At 37.1% G+C, this 26,199-nt stretch overlaps 1 protein-coding gene across 1 annotated transcript in view; it reads left to right on the forward strand.

Moving 5' to 3' along the window:
- Nucleotides 1–26,199, forward strand: part of CCDC178 (coiled-coil domain containing 178) — a 410,140-nt gene that overhangs the window by 50,111 nt on the left and 333,830 nt on the right. Inside the window, exons 8-9 of the mRNA XM_047086870.1 lie at nucleotides 2,304–2,524; nucleotides 8,256–8,398. Of these exons, the coding sequence (XP_046942826.1) occupies nucleotides 2,304–2,524; nucleotides 8,256–8,398 (364 nt within the window). The remainder of the gene's footprint in view (nucleotides 1–2,303; nucleotides 2,525–8,255; nucleotides 8,399–26,199) is intronic.

Raw genomic sequence — 26,199 nt, forward strand, 5'->3', positions numbered from 1 at the left:
AAATGTGCATACTCTACTAATAAAATAGCATAGCTGTGTAATTTGTAAAATCCATACATGCATATATATTGGTATGTTAGAGACAACCAAAAGTACAATAGGGTCGGAATGGAATGGGAATTCTGGGAAATTCTGGATTCCAGTAGGGTCTTGAGCAGATTCATATTCACATCCATAGGGAGTCATCTGCAATTTTTGAAAATGTTTTGGAAGCCCTTACTTGTCATTAGTAGTAGAAAAATCAGTGGGAGCTGGTTTTGTTTAATATTTTTCTGATTTCTGTATAATCTCATATAGCCTTTATAAGAGTGCATACTGTAGTTTGTGGTTTATATGAAGTTCTACTTAAGGAATTGCCAAAATAAAACTAAATTGAGATACATGTGTGGACATTCTAGATACTTTATAAATGCATTTTCAGTGATGGAATACATTCTTGCCATTGGTGATAATTTATTGCTTGGGCTATCTTTTATTTAAAGAGCTACTTAAAGATCTTTTAAAAACTATTAAAAATCTACTTAAAAAACAAATTTATGTTCTTCTGCTTTATTTTATTTAAGTGGCTAACATATGCAATGAAATTTAAATTCATTATTACTATGTAGTTTTTAAGTACCTCCTATTTATAAAGTATTCCTGAAAAACTATGTGCTTTCAGGAATATATTGCCTTCATATTGATATATTTAGGGTATAATTTCTAAATTTTATGAATTTTTTTACAGGTTCTAGAATTATATATTCATGTAGTCTTTAAATTCTCAAAGTCTCCAATTTATGTGACAGGAAAAACTTTTAATCTCCTTAACAGCCTTAATATTAAATATGATGTTTAAAGAATTCTGGATAATTTATTATAAAAAATTCTACTCACAATTTTAAGAAAATTAAGGACATTCAATTTTTCTAGATATCTTGTGGTAACTCCTCCAGATCCATCCATCCCCCTAACCAGCCTGCTCATGCTTGTATCTTTTGTATTTTGGTCCATGAAGCTTATTCATAATAGACTGCATCAAAGATATTTTTGGTACTCTGGCTTCCTGCTAGTGCAACCAACGGGTTCAGTGGTAAGAGACCAAGGGAGATAATGGAGAAGAATGAGGGTGTGGTATTTATACCCCTACTTGGTCACTGCATCCCCCTCCCCAGAATGACAGCCACTGGCACTATGCAGCCAATAATCTAGCAAATGTCTTTTCATTTTCCTATCAAAAAGGATAACCAGAAATAAGTTGCAGTTCACAAGTTCGAGCCCCGCATTGGGCTCTGTGCTGACAGCCGGAAGCCTGTAGCCTGCTTCAGATTCTGTTTCCCTTGCTCTCTGCCCCTCTCCTGCTCTCTCTCTCTTTCTCTCTCTCTCTCTCAAAAATGAATAAACATTACAAAAATTTAAAAAAAAATAAAGGAGAGTACATATACTATATTTATTATACTCAAGCAGCGTCTGAAAGCACAAATGAACTAATGACTCAGATTCCCCTGGTACTCTCATTGTACCTGTTTCTTTAGATTCTCTGTCTTTCCCTTAACCTACATTCTTGGCTCCATGGGTACTTCCCTATGATTGGAGAAAGGATGGAGTAGGAAGATAATTGTGTCCCATATAAATGCTCACAAGAATGCTTCTACTGTGGAAGAAGATCTCAGTAATAACACAATGTTAAATCTTCTAATTTTGTTTTGCATTGTTTTGTCATGTGAATTAGTCAGATATTACCATAATAATTCTTTGTAACAAATGCTTTGGAACTCAGTGACTTACTGCCACTTTTTAAATATGGCTTATAGCCGCTTTTTAAATATGGCTTATAGCCACTTTTTTAATAGCTCATATTACTGACCTGTAAGTTTTAGTTGATTCTTTTGTGTTTTGATATATAATTGTATCAACAGAAAATCGTACTTATTTTTTTCCTTTTTCTTTCTGATATTTATAACTCCTATCTCATCGTTTTACTTCTAGATGATTTTAAAGGCCTCTACTCTTGCAGTTTTTCTCATTTTGTAATTACATAGAGTGGTTGTATGTAACCCTGTATATACATTGGTTGTTATAAGCAGGATTTGTACAAACAGTTATTATCTTATAATACATATATTTTAATCCCTTTGATGATAAATGATGAAAGCAATATATTTTATAAGGCAATACTAAAATAATTTATATTAAATTTAGGAAGCTTCACAGATAAGTAATTTTGGAATCTAAAGTATTTCATATTTCTCTTTTACAAATAAAGATTGCCTTCTGGAGCTTTTGTTTTAAAATCGGATTTTCTTTTGTTATTGTATGTCTAGAACATGAGGCCTATTTGAGAGATATTGTAGAATTACAATGGCATCTTGAAGATAGAGCTTATCAGCTAAAACATTTTGAGGAACAAAAGGTGAAATTGGAGGAAGCTAATGCAAAGCTTCAAACAGACACAGACTACATGAATGCACGCGGTCCTCTAATTAACTCAAAGCAGAACCAAGAACTTGAAACTCTGAAAGAATTTTATATAAAAAAATTTGAGGTAAATTAATGGATATGTATCTTATATATTTATAGATAGTTATAAAAAATGTTTCAGCTAAAAGAAATTAACATCTTTAAATGTTTCATTTTCATTGAAAATTGACCTGCTACTTATTTCCCAAAGGAATATTATACAACACACAATACAGTCATTTGATATTCATTTAAACTGTGTCTTCTTTCCTTTTATACTTAGGGGTATTAATAATATTTAGTCAACTTACTAATAAAATTTTGGAGATTTAAAACAACATGGTAATATTTGAAGTTGTAAATTGAACTGCAGCAGAAGGCAAATATATATCAGTCACTTTCATTGTTTATGATAATGAAGTATAAAATATTTTCAATGATTAGTTAATATTTAACACTCTTATTGTGGGATTGTGTTACAGAAAAATAAAGTATTTATACCTTCCATTAAATGAGCAAGTATAGAAAAATAAAGTATTTATACCTGCCATTAAATGAGCACATTTATACCTGCCATTACTTTTGATTATTTAGAGCTGCCAAATGTGTTCTGTATTTTCCTCAACCAGTCCATTTTCCTCCCTTGCTCTCTGAAGACAACCTTACCATGAAATTCTGTTTCTAGGTGAAAGTTGTATATTTTTATACATATATATGTATTTTAGCACAATACATGTTTTCTTTCTCATTGTTTAAGTAGTATCAAACGTATAACTTTCTGCAAGTTGTTTTTTAATCTGATTTTTTTAAGATATCAAACTATTGTTGATACAGAGAAATCTAGTTTATTCCTTTTACTTGCTGTCTTGGATTTGACACCTAAAGCAAACCTAACAAAGGCAAAAACAAGCAAGTGGGGCTAAATCACCGTGAAAAGCTTTTGCATGGCAAGAGGAACCACCAGCGAAATGAAAAGACAGTCTGCTGAATGGGAGAAAATATTTGCAAATCACAAATCTGATAAGGGGTTAATATCTGAAATAAAGAACTTAGCAGAGACAACCTGAAAAAAAATTGGGCAGAAGATCTGAATAAATATTTTTCCAAAGAAGACATACAGATAGCCAACAAGTACCTGAAAAGATTCTCAGCATCACTAATCATCAGGGAAATGCAAATCAAAACCACAGTAAGATATCATTTCATACTTGTCAGAATGGCTATTATCAGAAAGACACGAAATAATAAGTGTTGGTAAAGATGTGGAGAAAAGGGAACCCTTGTGTACTGTTGGTGGGAATGTAAATTTGTGCAACCACTGTGGAAAACAGTGTGGAAGTTTCTCAGAAAATTAAGAATGGAACTGTCATATAACTCAACCATTTCACTTCTGGATATTTGTTAGAAGAAAAAAACACTAACTTGAAAACATATGTGCACCCCCTGGTACATTGCTGCGTTATTTATAATAACCAAGATATTGAAACAATCTAAGTGTCTATCAGTGGATGGCTGGATAAAGAGGATGTATATACATACAGTGGATTTTTACTCAGCCAAAAAAGAATGAGATCTTGCCATTTGCAACAACAGGGATGGACCTTGAGGACATTATGTTGAGCGAAATAAGTCAGACAGACAAAGACAAATATCATATGATCTCATTTATATGTGGAATCAAAAGAAACAAAATAAAATACAATTTCATAGTCATAGACAACAGATTGGTGGTTGCCACAGGCAACAGGGGTTAGAAGATGAATGAAAAAGGAGTCAATAGATAAACTTCTAGTTACAAAATACACAAATCAGAGGGATTTAATGTGTAGCAATGGTGACTATAGTTATAATATTGTACCGCATATTTATAAGTTGCTGAGAGTACATCTTAAAAGTCCTCATCACAAAAACATCTAGCTATGTGTGGTGATGGATGTTAACTGGACTTACTGTGATGATAATTTCACAATATAGAGAAACATTGAATAATTATATTTTATACTTGAAACGTACATGTTAATTGTATCTCATTTAAAAAATGAAAAACGTTTGTGCTTAAGGGGCACCATCAGTATCTGATAAAAGGTCAATATCCAAAATACGTGAAGACCTTTCATAACTCAACACCAGAAAAACAAGTAATACAATTGAAAGGTGGTCAGAAGACCTGAATAGACATTTTTCCAAAGAAGACATCCTGATGGTCGATAGATGCATGAAAAGATGCTTCACATCTCTAATCATCAGGGGAGTGAAAAAACCGCAATAAGTTATCACCTTATAGTTGTCAGAATGGCTAGAATAGAAAAGACAAAAAGGAGCAAGTGTTGACAAGGATATGGAGAAAAAGGAACCCTCATGCCCTGTTGGTAGGAATATAAATTGGGGCACCACTGTGGAAAACAATATGGAAGTTACTCAAAACATTAAAAATAGAAATACTGTATGATCCAGTAGCTCCACTACTGAGTATTTACCCCAAGAAAACAAAACCCTATAAAAAGATATATGCACCCCTGTGTTTATAGCAACATTACTTACATTAGCCAAGATATGGAAATAACCTCAGTGTCCATTGATAGATCAATGGATAAAGATGTGGTACATGTATATGCAGTAGAATATTAGCCATAAAAATGATGAGATCTTGCCATTTGCACCAACATAGATGGACCTCTAGAGGATATTATGCTAAGTGAAATTAACCAGTCAGAGAAAGACAAATCCTGTATTATTTCACTTCTATGTGGAATCTGAGAAATACAACAAACAGAAAGCAGTAACATACCTGTAAATACAGGGAACAAACTGATGGCTGCCAGAGGGGTGGGGGTAGAGGGATAGGCAAGTGGATGATGAAGAATGGGAGGTACAGGCTTCCATTTACAGAATAAATAAGTTGCTGAGATACGAGGTACAGCATAGGTTGTGTAGTCAATGATATTGTAAAAGCGTTGTGTGGTGACAGCTACACTTGTGAGCATAGGATAACGTATAGACTTGTTGAATCACTATGTCATACACCTGAAAGTAATTTAACTTTGGGTGTCAACTATATATCAATTAAAAAAGCAAAAAAGATAAAGGGTACTATCAAAAAAGTAAAAAAACAAAAACAGAATGAGAGAGAAACAATTATAAATTATACATTCAGAAAGGACATAGTATCTAAAATATATAAAGAACTTTTTAAACATTTTTTTTAAATTTTTTTCAACGTTTTTTATTTATTTTTGGGACAGAGAGAGACAGAGCATGAACGGGGGAGGGGCAGAGAGAAAGGGAGACACAGAGTCGGAAACAGGCTCCAGGCTCCGAGCCATCAGCCCAGAGCCTGACGCGGGGCTCGAACTCCCGGACCGCGAGATCGTGACTTGGCTGAAGTCGGACGCTTAACCGACTGCGCCACCCAGGCACCCCTATAAAGAACTTTTTAAATGCAACATATCAGGGCATACAGCCCAATTAGAGTGGGCAAAGGACTTGAATAGATTATCTCCAAAAGGCATACATACAAATGGGCAGCAAATGTATGAAACGATAGAGGTTCAACATCATTAGTCACTACGGAGATACAAACAAAAACCCCAATGAGATACCACTCACAACAAAATAACAAGTTTTGGTGTCTGTGTGGAGAAATTGGAACTGTGGTACTTTGCTGGTGGGAAAGTAAAAGGGTTGCAGATGCTGTGGAAAAGACTTTGGCATTTCTTCAAAAGGGTTAACGTAGAATTACTATATGCTCTAGCAGCAGTTCTACTCTTGAGGATTATATACCACAAAGAATTGAAAACTGATATTTAAAGAACAAAGCCAAAAGTTTTTACATAAATATTCATAGCAGCACTGTTTATATTAGCCAAAAGGTGGAAACAGTCCAGTGTTCATCGTCAGATTAACGACTAAACAAAATGTGATATATCTATACCATAGGAAGAAATAAAAGGAAATGAAATACTGATACATGTCACAACATAAATCAACTTTGAAGGATTATGCTAAATAAAGAAGCCAAATACAAAAGATCACATGCTTTATGATTTTATTGGTATGGAAAATCCAGAATACGTAAGTCTGTAAGACGGAAAACAGATTGTGATTGCTAGGGGAGAGTATAATGTAGTGTTTTGTTTATAGTCATTTATCATATAAATTTGTTTTGTTTTATTCTGCTGTCTTGACTCAGTTTTTAAAAAAAAACTTTTTTTTTTACATTTATTTTTTTTTAATTTTTTTTTTCAACGTTTATTGATTTTTGGGACAGAGAGAGACAGAGCATGAACGGGGGAGGGGCAGAGAGAGAGGGAGACACAGAATCGGAAACAGGCTCCAGGCTCTGAGTCATCAGCCCAGAGCCTGACGCGGGGCCCGAACTCCCGGACCGGGAGATCGTGACCTGGCTGAAGTCGGACGCTTAACCGACTGCACCACCCAGGCGCCCCACATTTATTTATTTTTGAGACACAGAGAGACAGAGCACAAGTGGGGGAAGGGCAGAGGAGCAGAGAGAGAGGGAGACACAGAATCTGAAGCAGGCTCCAGGCTCTGAGCTGTCAGCACAGAGCCCAATGTGGGGCTTGAACTCACGGACCTTGAGATCATGACCTGAGCTGAGGTCGGACACCCAACCGACTGAGCCACCCAGGCGCCCCTGTCTTGACTCAGTTTTGAGGTCCTGGCTAGAGGCCTGCTGAAATAACCAATTGCTTAAATGATGCAAGACCTCTAGCCAATGTCCTTGAGCCCTAGTGCATAGCTACTTGCAAATCAAGCTCACAGCCTCATTGTTGCCTTCAAATTCATCAAGCAGCTTGGCCCCATAACACCATAGAGCCACAAGAGTATTCTACACAATCGGCTGGAGTATCAATGGGGGAAGGATATGCCAGTGCCACATGGGCCCAAAGCAGAGCTTGCCCTTGAGATGAATTTGTCTCGTTCCCGACAGGGAGCCCACCACCCCAGCAATGCCTACAGGTTACCTCTTCTAAAGGTACTGACAGGTTGGACATGGGATATTTGATATTAGGAATTCTGTTATGTTTCCTGACCTCTTATTTGCTTAGCTCATCGTCCCTGCATACTCCTTGCTCTCTGCTAAGATACATATGCCCACACTCCTGTGCCTAAAGGGGAGTCTTGTAGAGGTTACTGCCATCTGTCCTATTCTAGAAATTAATGAACATTATTGCTTTTTCCAGGAGGCACTTGCTTCATTTCAGTCCACCACTTTACCCACTGGGGAAAGGATTGTTCACTCCCTAGTGCTTTCTCTTCCTCTCCCTCTAACTTTCCAGCAGTGACAAAAAAAAAAGGGGGGGGGGAGAAAAGGAGAGAGAAGGGAGATTGTTTATATTTGATAATTAATAAAAACAATAACAATGGAATATTTTGGACCCTTTCATTAATAGTGGTTATTCCTGAGAGAATTACAGGTGATTTTATTTATTTTTCCATCTGTGTTTTCTGGTTTTTCTACAATGAAGTAATATTGTCTCCGTGATAAAAATAGCAAAAAGTAGCAATTCTCCTATAGGTGAAAAGATAATTCTTTTATTTTGCTTATGTTACCTGGGATATTGAAGTTATTTTCTTCAGTAACTTTTATACATTTCTAGCATTGATGTCTTTCAGGCTAATGCAAACCTGAAACTTTACTGTGCTCAATAGACTACATATGGAAGGAAACTGATGTAAAGAACTTTAAAAGAAAATCAGAACAACTCTAAATTTAAGTCTTTTCTCTGATCTTACTCTTGCTTGATTCTTTTAATTACTAAGTATATATTAACAATAATATTTTTCATTTCTAGGTAATGGAATTATACAAACAAGTTCAGGAAGAACTTGCAGAAGCTATAGAAAACTATAAGAATGCCAAATTGAAGGCTAAACAAATGAAACAAGACATGGAAAAAGATATTCATAATGATGAAGCAAGCCTAGAAGCCTACAAGTAAGAATTTTTCACAAATGCTGCTTACAGCATTTTGAACAAAAATATTGATTAAAATTTAATTTATATTCCTGTATAAAATATCAGATAAAGAGAAAGGAAAGAATCTAAATCACCCATATTTATCTTATCACTATGTTTATATGTAAATTAAGACATGTTTTTTACATATGTAAATATACGTGTATGAATTCCTAAGCACTATTTTTCTGTCAATTTATTTTATTTTATATTAGGTTTTTTATTTTAATTACACTATTAATATATAGTATTATATTATTTTTAGGCATACAGTATAGTGATTCAACAATTCTGTACATTACTTGGTGCTCATTATGATAAGTAGGTTTTTTAATCCCCCATTTTACCTATCCTCCCCATACACACACACTATGTTAATCATTAGTTTGTTCTCTGTAGTTAAGAGTCTGTTTCCTGGTTTCTCTCTCTCTTTTTTTTTCCTTTACTCATTTGTTTCTTAAATTCCACATAAGAGTAAAATTATTGTATTTGTCTTTCTGACTTATTTTGCTTAGTATGATACTCTCTAGCTCCATCCATATTGTTGCTAATGGCAAGACTTCATTCCCTTTTATGACTGAATAATATTCCACTGTGTGTGTATATATATATATATACATATATATATATACACTACATCTTTATCCGTTCATCTATCAATGGATACTTGGGCTCCTTCCGTACTTTGTCTATGAATGATGTTGCAATAAACATAGGGGTGCATGTATCCCTTTAAATTAGTGCTTTTGTATTTTGGTAGTAAATACCCAGTATGCAATTACTGGACTGTAGAGTAGTTGTATTTTTAACTTTTTGAGGAACCTCCATACTATTGTCCATAGTGGCTATACCATTTTGCATTCCCACCAGCAGTGTAAGAGGGTTCCTTTTTCTCCACATCCTTGCCAACACCTGTTGTTTCTTGTGTTTTTTATTTTAGCCATTTTGATAGGTGTAAGGTGATATCTTATTTGTTGTTTTGATTTTCATTTCTCTGATGATGAATGATGTTGAGCATCTTTTCATGTGTCTGTTGGTCATCTTTATGTCTTCTTTGCAGAAATGTCTGTTCATGTCTTTTGTCCATTTTTAATTGGATTATTTGTTTTTTGGGTGTTGAGTTCTATCAGTTCATATATTTTGCAATACTAGCCCTTTATCATATGCCATTTGCAAATATCTTCTCCCATTCAGTAGATTGCCTTTTAGTTTTGTTGATTGTTTCCTTTACTGTGCGAAAGCTTTTTATTTTGATGTAATTCCAGTAGTTTATTTTTATTTTTATTTACCTTGCCTTGGGAGATCTATCTAGAAGAATGCTGGTATGGCCAATGTCAGAGAAATTACTGCCTATGCCATCTTCTAGGATTTTTATGGATTCAGGTCTCACACTTAGGTCTTTAAACCATTTGAGTTTCTTTTGTGTATGGTGTAAGGATGACTCAGTTTCATTCTTTTGCATGTAGCTGACCAGTTTTCCCAACACCATTTGTTAAAGAGACTTTTTGTATATTTATTCCTCCTTTGTTGAAAAGTAATGATCATATAATTGGCAGGTTGATTTCTGGGTTTTCTACTCTGTTCCATTGATTTATGTGTTTATTATTGTACCAGTACCATACTGTTTTGATTACTACAGCTTTGTAATATAACTTGAAGTCTGGAACTGTGATACCTGTAGTGTTGCTTTTCCTTTTCAAGATTGCTTTGGCTTTTTTGGAGTCTTTTGTGACTCCATACAAGTTTTAGAATTTCTTGTTACAGTCCTGTGAAAACTGCTCTTAGTATTTTGATGGGAATTGCATTAAATGTATAGATTGTTTTGGGTGGTATAGACATTTTAACAATATTTGGTCTTCCAATTCATAAGTATGGTTTGTCCATTTCTTTGTTTCATCTTCAATTTCTTTTATCAGTGTTTTATACTTTTCAGAGTACAGGTCTTTCACCACTTTAGTTAAGTTTATTCTTACTTATCTTATCATTGGTGCAGTTGTAAATGGGATTATTAATTTCTCTGCTGCTTCATTATTAGTATATAGAATTTCTGCCCATTGATGTTGTATGCTGTGACTTTACTGAATTCATTTATCAGAACTGGTGTTGTTTTGGTGAAATTTCAGCGTTTTCTGTATATTGTATCATGTCATCTGCAAATAGTGAGAGTTTTACTTCTTTCTTAAAATTTTGGATGTCTTTAATTTCTTTTTGTTTTCTGATTGCTCTGACCTTTTGTTGTCTGATTGCTGTACTGTGCTGAATAAAAGTGGTGAGAGTGGACATCCTTGTCTTGTTCCTGACCATAGGAGAAGAGCTCTCAGTTTTTCCCCATTGGGTATGATGTTCACTGTGCATTTTTCATATAAGGCCTAATTATGTTGAGGTATGTTCCCTCTAAATTTACTTTGTTGAGGATTTTTATCATGAATGAATGTTGTACTTTGTCAAATGCTTTTTCTTCATCTCTTGAAATTGTTTTTACCCTTTCTCTTATTGATGTGATGTATCACGTTGATTGATTTTGAATATTAAACACCTTGCATTCCAAGAATAAATCCCACTTGATGTGGTGAATTATTTTTTTTACTGTATTGTTGGATTTGCTTTGCTAGTATTTTGTTGAGAATTTTCGCATCTGTGTTTATTGGAGATACTGGCTTGTAATTCATTCTCTCTCTCTCTCTCTCTCTCTCTCTCTCTATTTTTGTGCTGTCTAATATTGGTATCAGGGTGATGCTGGCCTCATAGAATGGATTTGGAAGTTTTCCTTCATATTCTATTTTTTGGAATAGTTCAAGAAGATTAGGTATTAACTCTTCTTTTTATGTTTGGTAGAATTCACCTCTGAAGCAGTCTGGTCCTGGACTTTGTTTGTTTGGAGGTTTTTTAAATATATTTTTTTAATGTTTATTTATTTATGAGAGAGAGAGTGCACGTGTGTGAGTGGGAGAGGGGCAGAGGGAGTTTTTGGTTACTGATTCAGTTTCCTTGATGGTCATTGAGATGTTCAAATTTTTTTATTTCTTCCTGTTTTGGGTTTGGCAGGTAATATGTTTCTAGAAATGTATCCATTTCTTCTAGGATATATGTGATTTGTTGGCATATGATTTTTCATAATATTCTCTTAAAATTATTTGTATTTCTGTGGTGTTGGTTGTTACTTCTCCTCTTTAATTTATGATTTGTTAATTTGAGTCCTCTCTTCCTTTTTTCTTTGTTTTGATGAGCCTGGATGGAGATTTATCAATTTCGTTGATCTTTTGAAAAGCCAACTCCTGGTTTCATTGATCTGTTCAACTGTTTTTGTTTGTTTGTTCATTTTTTTTCCTTTAGTTTCTGTATCATTTATTTTTATTTATTTTTATTTTTTTTATTTTTTTATTTTTTATTTTTTTTCTTTTCTTTTCTTTTTTTTTAAATATATGAAATTTATTGACAAATTGGTTTCCATACAACACCCAGTGCTCATCCCAAAAGGTGCCCTCCTCAATACCCATCACCCACCCGCCCCTCCCTCCCACCCCCATCAGCCCTCAGTTTGTTCTCAGTTTTTAGGAGTCTCTTATGCTTTGGCTCTCTCCCACTCTAACCTCTTTTTTTTTTTTTTTTTTTTTTCCTTTTTCCTTCCCCTCCTCCATGGGTTTCTGTTAAGTTTCTCAGGATCCACATATGAGTGAAAACATATGGTATCTGTCTTTCTCTGCCTGACTTATTTCACTTAGCATAACACTCTCCAGTTCCATCCACGTTGCTACAAAAGGCCATATTTCATTTTTTCTCATTGCCACGTAGTATTCCATTGTGTATATAAACCACAATTTCTTTATCCACTCATCAGTTGATGGACATTTAGGCTCTTTCCATAATTTGGCGATTGTTGAGAGTGCTGCTATGAACATTGGGGTACAAGTGCCCCTATGCATCAGTACTCCTGTATCCCTTGGATAGATTCCTAGCAGTGCTATTGCTGGGTCATAGGGTAGGTCTATTTTTAATTTTCTGAGGAACCTCCACACTGCTTTCCAGAGCGGCTGCACCAATTTGCATTCCCACCAACAGTGCAAGAGGGTTCCCGTTTCTCCACATCCTCTCCAGCATCTATAGTCTCCTGATGTGTTCATTTTGGCCACTCTGACTGGCGTGAGGTGATACCTGAGTGTGGTTTTGATTTGTATTTCCCTGATAAGGAGCGACGCTGAACATCTTTTCATGTGCCTGTTGGCCATCTGGATTTCTTCTTTAGAGAAGTGTCTATTCATGTTTTCTGCCCATTTCTTCACTGGGTTATTTGTTTTTCGGGTGTGGAGTTTGGTGAGCTCTTTATAGATTTTAGATACTAGCCCTTTGTCCGATATGTCATTTGCAAATATCTTTTCCCATTCCGTTGGTTGCCTTTTCGTTTTGTTGGTTGTTTCCTTTGCTGTGCAGAAGCTTTTTATCTTCATAAGGTCCCAGTAATTCACTTTTGCTTTTAATTCCCTTGCCTTTGGGGATGTGTCGCGTAAGAGATTGCTACAGCTGAGGTCAGAGAGGTCTTTTCCTGCTTTCTCCTCTAAGGTTTTGATGGTTTCCTGTCTCACATTTAGGTCCTTTATCCATTTTGAGTTTATTTTTGTAAATGGTGTGAGAAAGTGGTCTAGTTTCAACCTTCTGCATGTTGCTGTCCAGTTCTCCCAGCACCATTTGTTAAAGAGGCTGTCTTTTTTCCATTGGATGTTCTTTCCTGCTTTGTCAAAGATGAGCTGGCCATACGTTTGTGGGTCTAGTTCTGGGGTTTCTATTCTATTCCATTGGTCTGTGTGTCTGTTTTTGTGCCAATACCATGCTGTCTTGATGATGACAGCTTTGTAGTAGAGGCTGAAGTCTGGGATTGTGATGCCTCCTGCTTTGGTCTTCTTCTTCAAAATTCCTTTGGCTATTCGGGGCCTTTTGTGGTTACATATGAATTTTAGGATTGCTTGTTCTAGTTTCGAGAAGAATGCTGGTGCAATTTTGATTGGGATTGCATTGAATGTGTAGATAGCTTTGGGTAGTATTGACATTTTGACAATATTTATTTTTCCAATCCATGAGCAGGGAATGTCTTTCCATTTCTTTAAATCTTCTTCAATTACCTTCATAAGTTTTCTATAGTTTTCAGCATACAGATCCTTTACATCTTTGGTTAGATTTATTCCTAGGTATTTTATGCTTCTTGGTGCAATTGTGAATGGGATCAGTTTCTTTATTTGTCTTTCTGTTGCTTCGTTGTTAGTGTATAAGAATGCAACTGATTTCTGTACATTGATTTTGTATCCTGCAACTTTGCTGAATTCATGTATCAGTTCTAGCAGACTTTTGGTGGAGTCTATCGGATTTTCCATGTATGGAATCATGTCATCTGCAAAAAGTGAAAGCTTGACTTCATCTTTGCCAATTTGGATGCCTTTGATTTCCTTTTGTTGTCTGATTGCTGATGCTAGAACTTCCAGCACTATGTTAAACAACAGCGGTGAGAGTGGGCATCCCTGTCGTGTTCCTGATCTCAGGGAAAAAGCTCTCAGTTTTTCCCCATTGAGGATGATGTTAGCTGTGGGCTTTTCATAAATGGCTTTTATGATCTTTAAGTATGTTCCTTCTATCCCGACTTTCTCAAGGGTTTTTATTAAGAAAGGGTGCTGGATTTTGTCAAAGGCCTTTTCTGCATCGATTGACAGGATCATATGGTTCTTCTCTTTTTTTTTGTTAATGTGATGTATCACGTTGATTGATTTGCGAATGTTGAACCAGCCCTGCATCCCAGGAATGAATCCCACTTGATCGTGGTGAATAATTCTTTTTATATGCTGTTGAATTCGATTTGCTAGTATCTTATTGAGAATTTTTGCATCCATATTCATCAGGGATATTGGCCTGTAGTTCTCTTTTTTTACTGGGTCTCTGTCTGGTTTAGGAATCAAAGTAATATTGGCTTCATAGAATGAGTCTGGAAGTTTTCCTTCCCTTTCTATTTCTTGGAATAGCTTGAGAAGGATAGGTATTATCTCTGCTTTAAACGTCTGGTAGAACTCCCCTGGGAAGCCATCTGGTCCTGGACTCTTATTTGTTGGGAGATTTTTGATAACCGATTCAATTTCTTCGCTGGTTATGGGTCTGTTCAAGCTTTCTCTTTCCTCCTGATTGAGTTTTGGAAGAGTGTGGGTGTTCAGGAATTTGTCCATTTCTTCCAGGTTGTCCAATTTGTTGGCATATAATTTTTCATAGTATTCCCTGATAATTGTTTGTATGTCTGAGGGATTGGTTGTAATAATTCCATTTTCATTCATGATTTTATCTATTTGAGTCATCTCCCTTTTCTTTTTGAGAAGCCTGGCTAGCGGTTTGTCAATTTTGTTTATTTTTTCAAAAAACCAACTCTTGGTTTCGTTGATCTGCTCTACCGTTTTTTTAGATTCTATATTGTTTATTTCTGCTCTGATCTTTATTATTTCTCTTCTTCTGCTGGGTTTAGGCTGCCTTTGCTGTTCTGCTGCTATTTCCTTTATGTGTGCTGTTAGATTTTGTATTTGGGATTTTTCTTGTTTCTTGAGATAGGCCTGGATTGCAATGTATTTTCCTCTCAGGACTGCCTTCGCTGCGTCCCAAAGCGTTTGGATTGTTGTATTTTCATTTTCGTTTGTTTCCATATATTTTTTAATTTCTTCTCTAATTGCCTGGTTGACCCACTCATTCGTTAGTAGGGTGTTCTTTAACCTCCATGCTTTTGGAGGTTTTCCAGACTTTTTCCTATGGTTGATTTCAAGCTTCATAGCATTGTGGTCTGAAAGTGTGCATGGTATAATTTCAATTCTTGTAAACTTATGAAGGGCTGTTTTGTGACCCAGTATATGATCTATCTTGGAGAATGTTCCATGTGCACTCGAGAAGAAAGTATATTCTGTTGCTTTGGGATGCAGAGTTCTAAATATATCTGTCAAGTCCATCTGATCCAGTGTCTCATTCAGGGCCCTTGTTTCTTTATTGACCGTGTGTCTAGATGATCTATCCATTTCTGTAAGTGGGGTGTTAAAGTCCCCTGCAATTACCACATTCTTATCAATAAGGTTGCTTATGTTTATGAGTAATTGTTTTATATATTTGGGGGCTCCGGTATTCGGCGCATAGACATTTATAATTGTTAGCTCTTCCTGATGGATAGACCCTGTAACTATTATATAATGTCCTTCTTCATCTCTTGTTACAGCCTTTAATTTAAAGTCTAGTTTGTCTGATATAAGTATGGCTACTCCAGCTTTCTTCTGGCTTCCAGTAGCATGATAAATAGTTCTCCATCCCCTCACTCTGAATCTAAAGGTGTCCTCAGGTCTAAAATGAGTCTCTTGTAGACAGCAAATAGATGGGTCTTGTTTTTTTTATCCATTCTGATACCCTATGTCTTTTGGTTGGCGCATTTAATCCGTTTACATTCAGTGTTATTATAGAAAGATACGGGTTTAGAGTCATTGTGATGTCTGCATGTTTTATGCTTGTAGTGATGTCTCTGGTACTTTGTCTCACAGGGTCCCCCTTAGGATCTCTTGTAGGGCTGGTTTAGTGGTGACAAATTCCTTCAGTTTTTGTTTGTTTGGGAAGACCTTTATCTCTCCTTCTATTCTAAATGACAGACTTGCTGGATAAAGGATTCTCGGCTGCATATTTTTTCTGTCTAGCACACTGAAAATCTCGTGCCAATTCTTTCTGGCCTGCCAAGTTTCAAAAGAGAGATCAGTCACGAGTCGTATAGGTCTCCCTTTATATGTGAGGGCACGTTTACCCCTTGCTGCTTTCAGAATTTTCTCTTTATCCTTGTATTTTGCCAGTTTCACTATGATATGTCGTGCAGAAGATCGATTCAAGTTACGTCTGAAGGGAGTTCTCTGTGCCTCTTGGATTTCAATGCCTTTTTCCTTCCCCAGTTCAGGGAAGTTCTCAGCTATGATTTCTTCAAGTACCCCTTCAGCACCTTTCTCTCTCTCTTCCTCCTCTGGGATACCAATTATGCGTATATTATTTCTTTTTAGTGTATCACTTAGTTCTCTAATTTTCCCCTCATACTCCTGGATTTTTTTATCTCTCTTTTTCTCAGCTTCCTCTTTTTCCATAACTTTATCTTCTAGTTCACCTATTCTCTCCTCTGCCTCTTCCATCCGAGCCGTGGTGGTTTGCATTTTGTTTTGCATTTCATTTAAAGCGTTTTTCAGCTCCTCGTGACTGTTCCTTAGTCCCTTGATCTCTGTAGCAAGAGATTCTCTGCTGTCCTGTATACTGTTTTCAAGCCCAGCGATTAATTTTATGACTATTATTCTAAATTCACTTTCTGTTATATTATTTAAATCCTTTTTGATCAGCTCATTAGCTGTTGTTATTTCCTGGAGATTCTTCTGAGGGGAATTCTTCCGCTTGGTCATTTTCGATAGTCCCTGGTGTGGTGAGGACCTGCAGGGCACTTCCCCTGTGCTGTGGTGTATAACTGGAGTTGGTGGGCGGGGCCGCAGTCCTGATGTCTGCCCCCAGCCCACCGCTGGGGCCACAGTCAGACTGGTGTGTGCCTTCTCTTCCCCTCTCCTAGGGGCGGGATTCACTGTGGGGTGGCGTGTCCCATCTGGGCTACTTGCACACTGCCAGGCTTGTGATGCTGGGGATCTGGCGTATTAGCTGGGGTGGGTAGGCAAGGTGCACGGCGGCAGGGGGGGCAGGCTTAGCTCGCTTCTCCTTAGGTGATCCACTTCAGGAGGGGCCCTGTGGCAGCCGGAGGGAGTCAGATCCACTGCCGGAGGTTTGGCTCCGCAGAAGCACAGAGTTGGGTGTTTGCGCGGAGCGAGCAATTTCCCTGGCAGGAACCGGTTCCCTTTGGGATTTTGGCTGGGGGATGGGCGGGGGAGATGGCGCTGGCAAGCGCCTTTGTTCCCCACCAAACTGAGCTCTGTCGTCCGGGGGCTCCGCAGCTCACCCTCCCTTTGTCCTCCAGCCTTCCCGCTTTCTGAGCAGAGCTGTTAACTTATGACCTCCCAGATGCTAAGTCGCGCTTGCTGTCGGAACACAGTCCGTCAGGCCCCTCCGCTTTTGCAAGCCGGACTCGGGGGCTCTGCTTGGCTGGCGAGCCGCCCCTCTGCCCCGGCTCCCTCCCGCCAGTCCATGGAGCACGCACCGCCTCGCCGCCCTTCCTACCCTCTTCCATGGGCCTCTCGTCTGCGCTTGGGTCTGGTGACTCCGTTCTGCTAATCCTCTGGCGGTTTTCTGGGTTATTTAGGCAGGTGTAGGTGGAATCTAAGTGATCAGCAGGACGCGCGGTGAGCCCAGCGTCCTCCTACGCCGCCATCTTCCCTTCCTTCTGTATCATTTATTTTTGCTCTAGTCTTTCTTATTTCCTTCCTTCTCCTGGTTTTAAATATTGTTTGTGGCTCTTTTATAGATGCTTTATGTGTATAGTTAGATTGTCTGTTTGATTTTTTCCTTGGTTCTTGAGTAGGCCTGCATTGCTGTGTATTTCCTGCTTGAAACCACTTTTGCTGTATCCCAAAGATTTTGGATCCTTTTGTTTTCATTTTCATTTGTTTCCATGTAATTTATTTCTGTTTTGATTTCTCAGTCAACGCATTCATTGTTTAGTAACATGTTATTTAACCTCTGTGTATTTGTGGTCTTTCCAGATTTTTTCCTGTGGTTGGCTTCTAGTTTCCTAGTGTTGTGGTCAGAAAAGATGTATGGTATGACTTTGATCTTTTTTAATTTGTTGAGACTTGGTTTGTTGCCTAAAAGTGATCTGTTTTGGAGAGTATTTGTGTGCACTTGAAAAGAATGTGTATTCTGCTTTTGAGGATGGAATGTTCTGAATATATCTGTTAAATCCATCTATTCCAGTGTGTCATTCAAAGGTACTGTTTCCTTGTTGATTTTCTGTTTGAATGATCTGTCTGCCACCGTAAGAGGAGTGTTAAAGTCCCCTACTATTACTGTATTAATATATATTAGTTCAATTATGTTTTCTATTAACTGCTTTATGTGTTTGGGTACTTCCATGTTGGGTGCATAAATATTTACAATTGTTGTATCTTCTTGTTAGATTGTCCCCTTTATTATTATATAGTGCCCTTCTTTGTCTCTTGTTACAGTCTTGGTTTTAAAATCTATTTTGTCTAATACAAGTATTGCTACCCCAGCTTTCTTTTGACATCCATTTGCATCATAAATATTTCTTTATCACCTCATTTTCAATCTGCATGTGTCTTTAGGTCTGAAATGAGTCTCTTGTAAACAGCATATAGATGGGTCTTGGTTTTTAATCTACTCTGTTACCCTGTTGTTCTTTGGAGTGTTTAGTCCATTTACGTTGAAAGTAATTATTGATAGATATGTACAAATTGCCATTTTGGTACTTGTTTTATGATTTCTATTGTAGATTTTCCCTGGTCCTTCTCTTGCTTCTTTCATACCTTGTTATCTTTCTTTAATGATATTCCTTTCTCTTTATTCTTCGCATATCTATTGGATTCCTTTCTCTTTATTCTTTGTGTATCTATTGCTGGTTTTTGATTTGTGGTTACCATGAGGTTTGTATATAACATCTTATGCGTATTGCAGTGTATATCAAATTTATGGTTGCTTAAGTTTGAACTCATTCTTAACTCCTCTCCCATCCATGTTTTAGTTGTGTGTATAGTGTCATATTTTATATTTTTATTTTGTGAATCCCTGGACTGTTTTTTATGGAAACACTTGTTTTTACTGATTTTGTGATTACTATTTTACATACTCTTACTTATGGTCTTTCCTTTCCACTCAGAGAGTCCTCTTTAGTATTTCTTGTAAGGCTGGTTTAGTGGTCATGACTCCTTTAGTTTTTGTTTGTCTGAGAAACTCTTTGTCTCTACTGCTATTTGGAATGATAGCCTTTCTGGATAGAGTATTCTTGGCTGCAGATGTTTCCCTTAATATATCATGCCACTCCCTTCTGACCTGCACAGTTTATGCTGAGAAGTTCACTAATAGCTCTATGGGGTTTCACTTGTATATAACTGTCTACTTTTCTCTTGCTGATTTTAAAATTCTGTCTTTATCACTATTTTTTTTTTTGCCTTTTTAATTACTCTGTGTCTTGGTGTGGATCTCCTTGGGTTGATATTTTAGGGGGCATCTCTGTGCCTTCTGGATCTAGGTATCTGTTTCCTTCCCCAGACCAGAGAAGTTTTCAGCTTTTATTTCTTCAAATAAATCTTCTTCCCCCTTTTCTCTCTTTCTTCTTCTGGGATCTCCTTAATGCAAATGTTATTATATTTGATGGAGTCATTGAGTTCTCTAAGACTATTCCCAATTCGTATAATTCTTTTTTCTGTCACTTTCTGAGCTTGATTCCTTTCCATTACTCTGTCTTCTGGGTCATTAATTTGTTCCTATGCTTCCTCTAGCCTGCTATTTATTCTATCAAGTATACTTTTAATTTGTTATTGTGTTCTTCATCTTTGATTGGTTCTTTTTTATCTCTTCATTAAGGGTCTCACTGATATTCTCCACTCTTTTCTCAAGTCCAGTGGGTATCTTTATGATCATTACTTTAAATTCTCTATTAGCCATATTACTTATATAGTTTCACTTAGGTTTCTTGCTGTGGTTTTGTCTTGTTCTTTCATTTGGGACATATTCCTCTGTCTCTACATTTTGTCTAACTCTCTGTGCTTGTTTCTGTATTAGGAAAGTAAGTGATGTCTCCTGCTCTTGAAGGTAATGGCCTCATAAAGAAGAAGTCCTGAAGTGCAGTTCCCAGAACCTGGCACTTCAGGGAGTGTCTCCTATGTGTGTATCCTGTGGCGGTTTTTGTATTCTGACCACTTTTTCCTTCATTCCAGGCATTTTCACAGGGTTTCTTTGCTTGTCATGGGCACTGTTTAGTTGGGTCTAGGCAGAGCACATTTTAACAAAATGTGTGCTGGTCTGCTTGCAAAATGAGGCCTGCCAACCTTGCTGTCAGAACCTAGGCCCTGCAAAATGCTTTGGTAAGTTACCTGGTTTCCGTGGGGTTTGCATCTGTCTTCTGGGGGAAGAGCCCCACAGTGTAGGGACATGGCAGGTATGACTAGAAAGAACAGATCCACTAAAGATAGGGGGGGTCAGGGCTTGGTATAGACAAGTTAGGGAGGGAATGTTGTTGCTGTGCTGTATCCTATAGGTGGCCATGTGTTTATGCTGCGAGGCAGGGGAGGGAAATGGCTCCTTTGTTTCTGGAGATGTTTTTCTGTAATCCCTGCCTCTGTGGTACATGCTGTGATAGGAGTAATAATTCTCCCTCCTGTATGTACCAGACATTTTTCAAGCTGCTATTTCCATGCTGTATCTCAGGTAGTTGTCTTGCTGTTCTTTAAGGGCAGGGACTCAGATTCCTATCACCCTCCAAGCTCTCCCATAGCAGAGCCTGTTGATTTTTAAAATTTCAGACTTTAAATCCCAGCAGTTGTAAGAACTCACAAGATTCAGCCTCTTGCTTTTTTGTTTTTGTTGTTGTTGTTGTTGTTGTTGTTGTTTATTTATTTATTTTGAGAGAGAGAGAGAAAGGGAGAGAGAGAGAGCACTGAAGGGGCAGAGAGAGAGGGAGAGAGAGAGAATCGCAAGCAGGCTCCACACTATTAGTGGAGCCTGATGCGGAGCTTGAACTCACGAAATGTGAGAACATGACCTGAGCCGAAACCAAGAGTCGGTCTCTTAGCTGACTGAGCCACCCAGGCGCCCCTGGCTCCTCTTGCTTTTAAAGCCAAATTTATGGGGAATTGTGTTCCCCTTGGGGGCTCCCCAGTGTGATAGTCTGTTTCTTGCCCTTTTCCACACCATTGGCTCCCTCGCCGTTGTGGATGGCCATGGTCTGTTTTGCTCTAAATATGCATCACTTCCCTTCCTACCTTCTTGGATGTGACCTTTTCTCTACTTTTTGTTGTGGAGTTTATTCTGCCAGTTTTCAGGTCTTTTCTGGGTTATTTTACACTGATAGGAATGTTATCTAGTTGTATCCATGGGAGGAGGCAAGCTTGGTGTTCTCCTACTCTGTCATTTTCCCAGCCTTTCTCTGTGTCATTTTAAAGCTCTTCATACATATTATCAAATTGTCTATACATATGGTATAACAAATATATATAACTGGTACCTCTGTGCATAAATGACTATTTAAAACAAAATCTCCAGGGGTGCCTATGTGGCTCAGTCACTTGAGCATCCTACCTCGGCTTAGGTCATGATCTCATGGTTTGTGAGATCAAGCTCCATGTCAGGCTCTGTGCTGACAGCTAGAACCTGGAGCCTGCTTCGGATTCTGTGTCTCTCTCTCTCTCCCTGCTCCCCCATGTACCCTCTGTCTATCTCTCTCTCAAAATTAAACATTAAAAAAAATTTTTTTTAAACAAAATCTCTAGCATGGGATAGTATTAAAAACAACTTATGTAGCCTTGCATTAATTATAAATAACATCCAAGTATTTCAACTTGCACTTATTTGATTTCTAATAAAATGGAATATTTTGAATTATATGTTGACTATATTTTGCATTTTAGTAATTGGAATGTTTTTTTTTATGTTTCTGGTATATTTGTGTTGTATGATATTCTTCTAATTCCTCTTGTTGGCTGTAAATTCTTTATGGTTTAGTGTGACATAATACAATTTTTATTTGTTCAGAGTGGTTAATGATTTAGAAAGGCAAATCCATATTCATTATGGAGATGGAATCAATTAAATATAATCAAAATGAATAAAAATTTTAAACAGTTATATTGTCATAGACTCTGGGTCTGGAGTTTTGTCTTGTCCAGCAAAAGAGCAGAACGCAGGATTAAAATGCGAGAGAGGCTAATGTCCCAGAGGAGACAGGAGGACTGAGTAAGGGTCCTTGCTCTGCTTTTATTAGGATCAGAAGGCTTACTAGCCTGATTGAAGTGTCTCTTGATAGAGACAATGAAACTGTGAACGATAACTCACTCACGGGCATGGGGGAAAAGGGGTTTTGAAGACTGGAGGTGTTAGGGGGTTGGGTCAATACAAAACAGAATTCTGGCACTGAGCTGAAAGTTGTTTACAGCAGACATGAGGCCCCACCTCTGTTTACCTAAACTTGTCTAAGGATAAGGAAGACTAAGCACATTACCTGAGGGTCAACAAGGCACCTTTCTCTTGCTAATTAGTTCCTCTCTAGGCAACTTTACTGTGCTATGGTCTCAAGTCCTGTTTTCCTGTTTACCTGGTTTGGTCCTTCCTTCCTGTGTAAGCAGTTTTCTGCTCTTGTACTAAGTTGGGGGGCATTTCCACCCTGAATACCTAATCTTGTTTACCTCATCTTGGATGTTTCATCCTGAGATTTCCTATTCCTATACCTTGTCCCGTACTGGAGGCCTTTGCCCCATTTACCTAGTCTTATTTACCTAACTTGTATGTTTTCATCCCATGGCTTTCTAACTCTTTATGCGTTGTTAACCCATCAGTGCAAATTCAGGTAATTCCTAAGCTTATTCCCCACATTATATGATCTAGATAACATCCATTTATTAAGATGTTTATATTTCTTCACATTCAATGTCTGTTTCAACATGTGCTTAAATATTGTCTATTGTTACTAAACAAATAACTTTTGTGGTTCATCTGGTTTGTTATATCTTTGTTTTCATTCAGTTACATTTCTGGTTTTCATGTTGATTTCTTCTGAAATCCATAGGTTATTAAAAACATATATATTAAAATTTTTCATGATGTATTTCTAATTTGTAAGTATTTTTTATTATCGCTTTTCAGCAGAATTGTGTTTTAGCCAGGTAAAATAGTTTCAACCTATTGAAAATTATTGAGTCTTCATTTCTGGCTCAGTGACTTGGGTTGTTATTTACTTATTTATTTATTTATTTGATAGATATTCCTTATGTGCTTTACTTATTGAATGTACTGTCCATTACTGTTTCATTAGGTTAAGTTTACTACTTTTTCTTTTATTGAGAAAAGTGTGGTAAAATCACCTACTATGATGGTGTATCTCCACACATTTCTATGTTTTTTAATACCATCAGTTTTTTTCTTTGTATAGCTTGAGGCTCTCTCAGGTTTCGTACAAGTTCAAAGCTATTATATCTTTCTGGGAGATGATGAACCTTATTCATCATTGTGAATTGATTCTTGGAATACTTTTTGCCTTAAACTCAAGTAAGATGTCAGCATAGCCTGATCAGTTTTGTTTTTTGATATTTATCTAGAAGATATTTTCATTTTTAATTTCAATATTTTTGAGTCCTTATACTTTATACACATCTCTTGTAAACATTATCTAGATAGATGTTCTTGTCAGTTGCAAACATTTTTAATGATGGACCATTAAATGTATTCACAAATCACTAGTACAGTTGGATTTAAAACACTGTGTATTTGCCCCATATGTTTTTTTCTTATTCTTTTTTTGCTTTCTTTCACATTAGTTTTTTTTTTTTTTTCCTTTTTTAGTTTGGCAATTACAATTTTGTTCCTGTGTTTTTGTTTTTTTGTTTTTTGTTTTTTTTTGTAGGAAATCCTATTAATTACCACATGCACACTTAGTTTATCAGACTCCAAAGACATTGTTAACATGCTAGATAAGAAAAGGAGTTAGGGAAATTTTTACTGTGGTTAATCACATTGCCACTGAATTAAATATTTGTAACTGTTACTATGGGATATTTCATTTTTATAATCCATGAGAATATTTTTATTGTTTTAAACAATCAAGGTTTTTGGATTTACCCTCATAATAACTTATTTCTTTGTTCTTTTTTCCTTCATAGACTTTTTCATCATAGACTCTATCAGGAAGTACTTTACAGTTGGAGTAGATCCTTGGTTATACTCTTAAGTGAGATTCTGCTGATTCCAAATTTTCTGAGATTTTGTTTGAAGGATATTTTCTATTTTCATAGATTTCTTGATTATTTATTGACTCTTAATGTATTAAATATATCATTCTATAAACTAATTTTAATTTTTGCTGTTAAAAAGCATATTGGCCTTTTGACTGAATGCTTTGAAACCATTCCATATTTTTTCCATTGCCTGTTTTTAAGATCATCTCTTGATTTTCAAAGTTTGTCAGTTTGATTTCATTAAGATACATTCGGTGTGGATCAATGTTTATTCTGTTGGGATTTGTTAGTCTTCTAGTCTTACTGAACATATGTATTATAATTATCATTTTCTCTGGGCATTTTCAGTCATGATCTCTTCAAACAATGCTTTGGTCTCATTTTCTATTTCTTTTAGGACTCAAACGCATGTTAGTTTTTCTTACTGTGTCTTCCATGCCTCTTGATCATTTTTTCACATTTTCTACATTTTCAAACCTTCTAAAGAGTTTCTTCTAGCATCTTATCCATATATTTCTCTTATATTCTGGTTCTAATGTGAAAGCCATAAGTATCACCTCACCAGCCTCCCAACTATGAAAAATGTAAATTGCCAAAGAGCTCTATGGTTGATTAGCAGCTTCCGACATGACTTTCAGTGACATCTTCCGTTTGATATTTTCTTCTAAAATCACCTCCTCGGGGCGCCTGGGTGGCGCAGTCGGTTAAGCGTCCGACTTCAGCCAGGTCACGATCTCGCGGTCCGTGAGTTCGAGCCCCGCATCAGGCTCTGGGCTGATGGCTCAGAGCCTGGAGCCTGTTTCCGATTCTGTGTCTCCCTCTCTCTCTGCCCCTCCCCCGTTCATGCTCCGTCTCTCTCTGTCCCAAAAATAAATAAACGTTAAAATCACCTCCTCTTGCATGTGGGGTAGATCCAGTGAGTGCCTTCTAATAAAAGAGTAAAGCAAAAGTCATGGAATATCATTTATGATTAGGTTGTAAAAACTGTGACTTTTGTCCTGCTAGGACTATTTCGTCCTTAATTGTTTATTTGCTCTGATGAATTTAGCTGCCATGTTTTGAGATGCTCTATAGAGAAGCCTACATAGCAAGGAAACAGTCTAGGCCTCAGTCCAATGACCCTTGAGAGTCAACCTGCTAACAACCAGGAGTGTGATAACAAGGAGTCTTTTTTTTTTTTTTATATGAAGTTTATTGACAAATTGGTTTCCATACAACACCCAGTGCTCATCCCAAAAGGTGCCCTCCTCAATACCCATCACCCACCCGCCCCTCCCTCCCACCCCCCATCAACCCTCAGTTTGTTCTCAGTTTTTAAGAGTCTCTTATGCTTTGGCTCTCTCCCAGTCTAACGTCCTTTTTTTTTTTTTTTACCTTCCCCTCCCCCATGGGTCCCTGTTAAGTTTCTCAGGATCCACATAAGAGTGAAACCATATGGTATCTGTCTTTCTCTGTATGGCTTATTTCACTCAGCATCACACTCTCCAGTTCCATCCACGTTGCTACAAAAGGCCATATTTCATTTTTTCTCATTGCCACGTAGTATTCCATTGTGTATATAAACCACAATTTCTTTATCCATTCATCAGTTGATGGACATTTAGGCTCTTTCCATAATTTGGCGATTGTTGAGAGTGCTGCTATGAACATTGGGGTACAAGTGCCCCTATGCATCAGTACTCCTGTATCCCTTGGATAGATTCCTAGCAGTGCTATTGCTGGGTCATAGGGTAGGTCTATTTTTAATTTTCTGAGGAACCTCCACACTGCTTTCCAGAGCGGCTGCACCAATTTGCATTCCCACCAACAGTGCAAGAGGGTTCCCGTTTCTCCACATCCTCTCCAGCATCTATAGTCTCCTGATGTGTTCATTTTGGCCACTCTGACTGGCGTGAGGTGATACCTGAGTGT

Source organism: Lynx rufus, unplaced genomic scaffold (assembly GCF_022079265.1).
Source record: "Lynx rufus isolate CCGP_SWC_20201006 ecotype Redwood Valley unplaced genomic scaffold, mLynRuf1.p SCAF_22, whole genome shotgun sequence".
Lineage (NCBI taxonomy): Eukaryota > Metazoa > Chordata > Mammalia > Carnivora > Felidae > Lynx > Lynx rufus.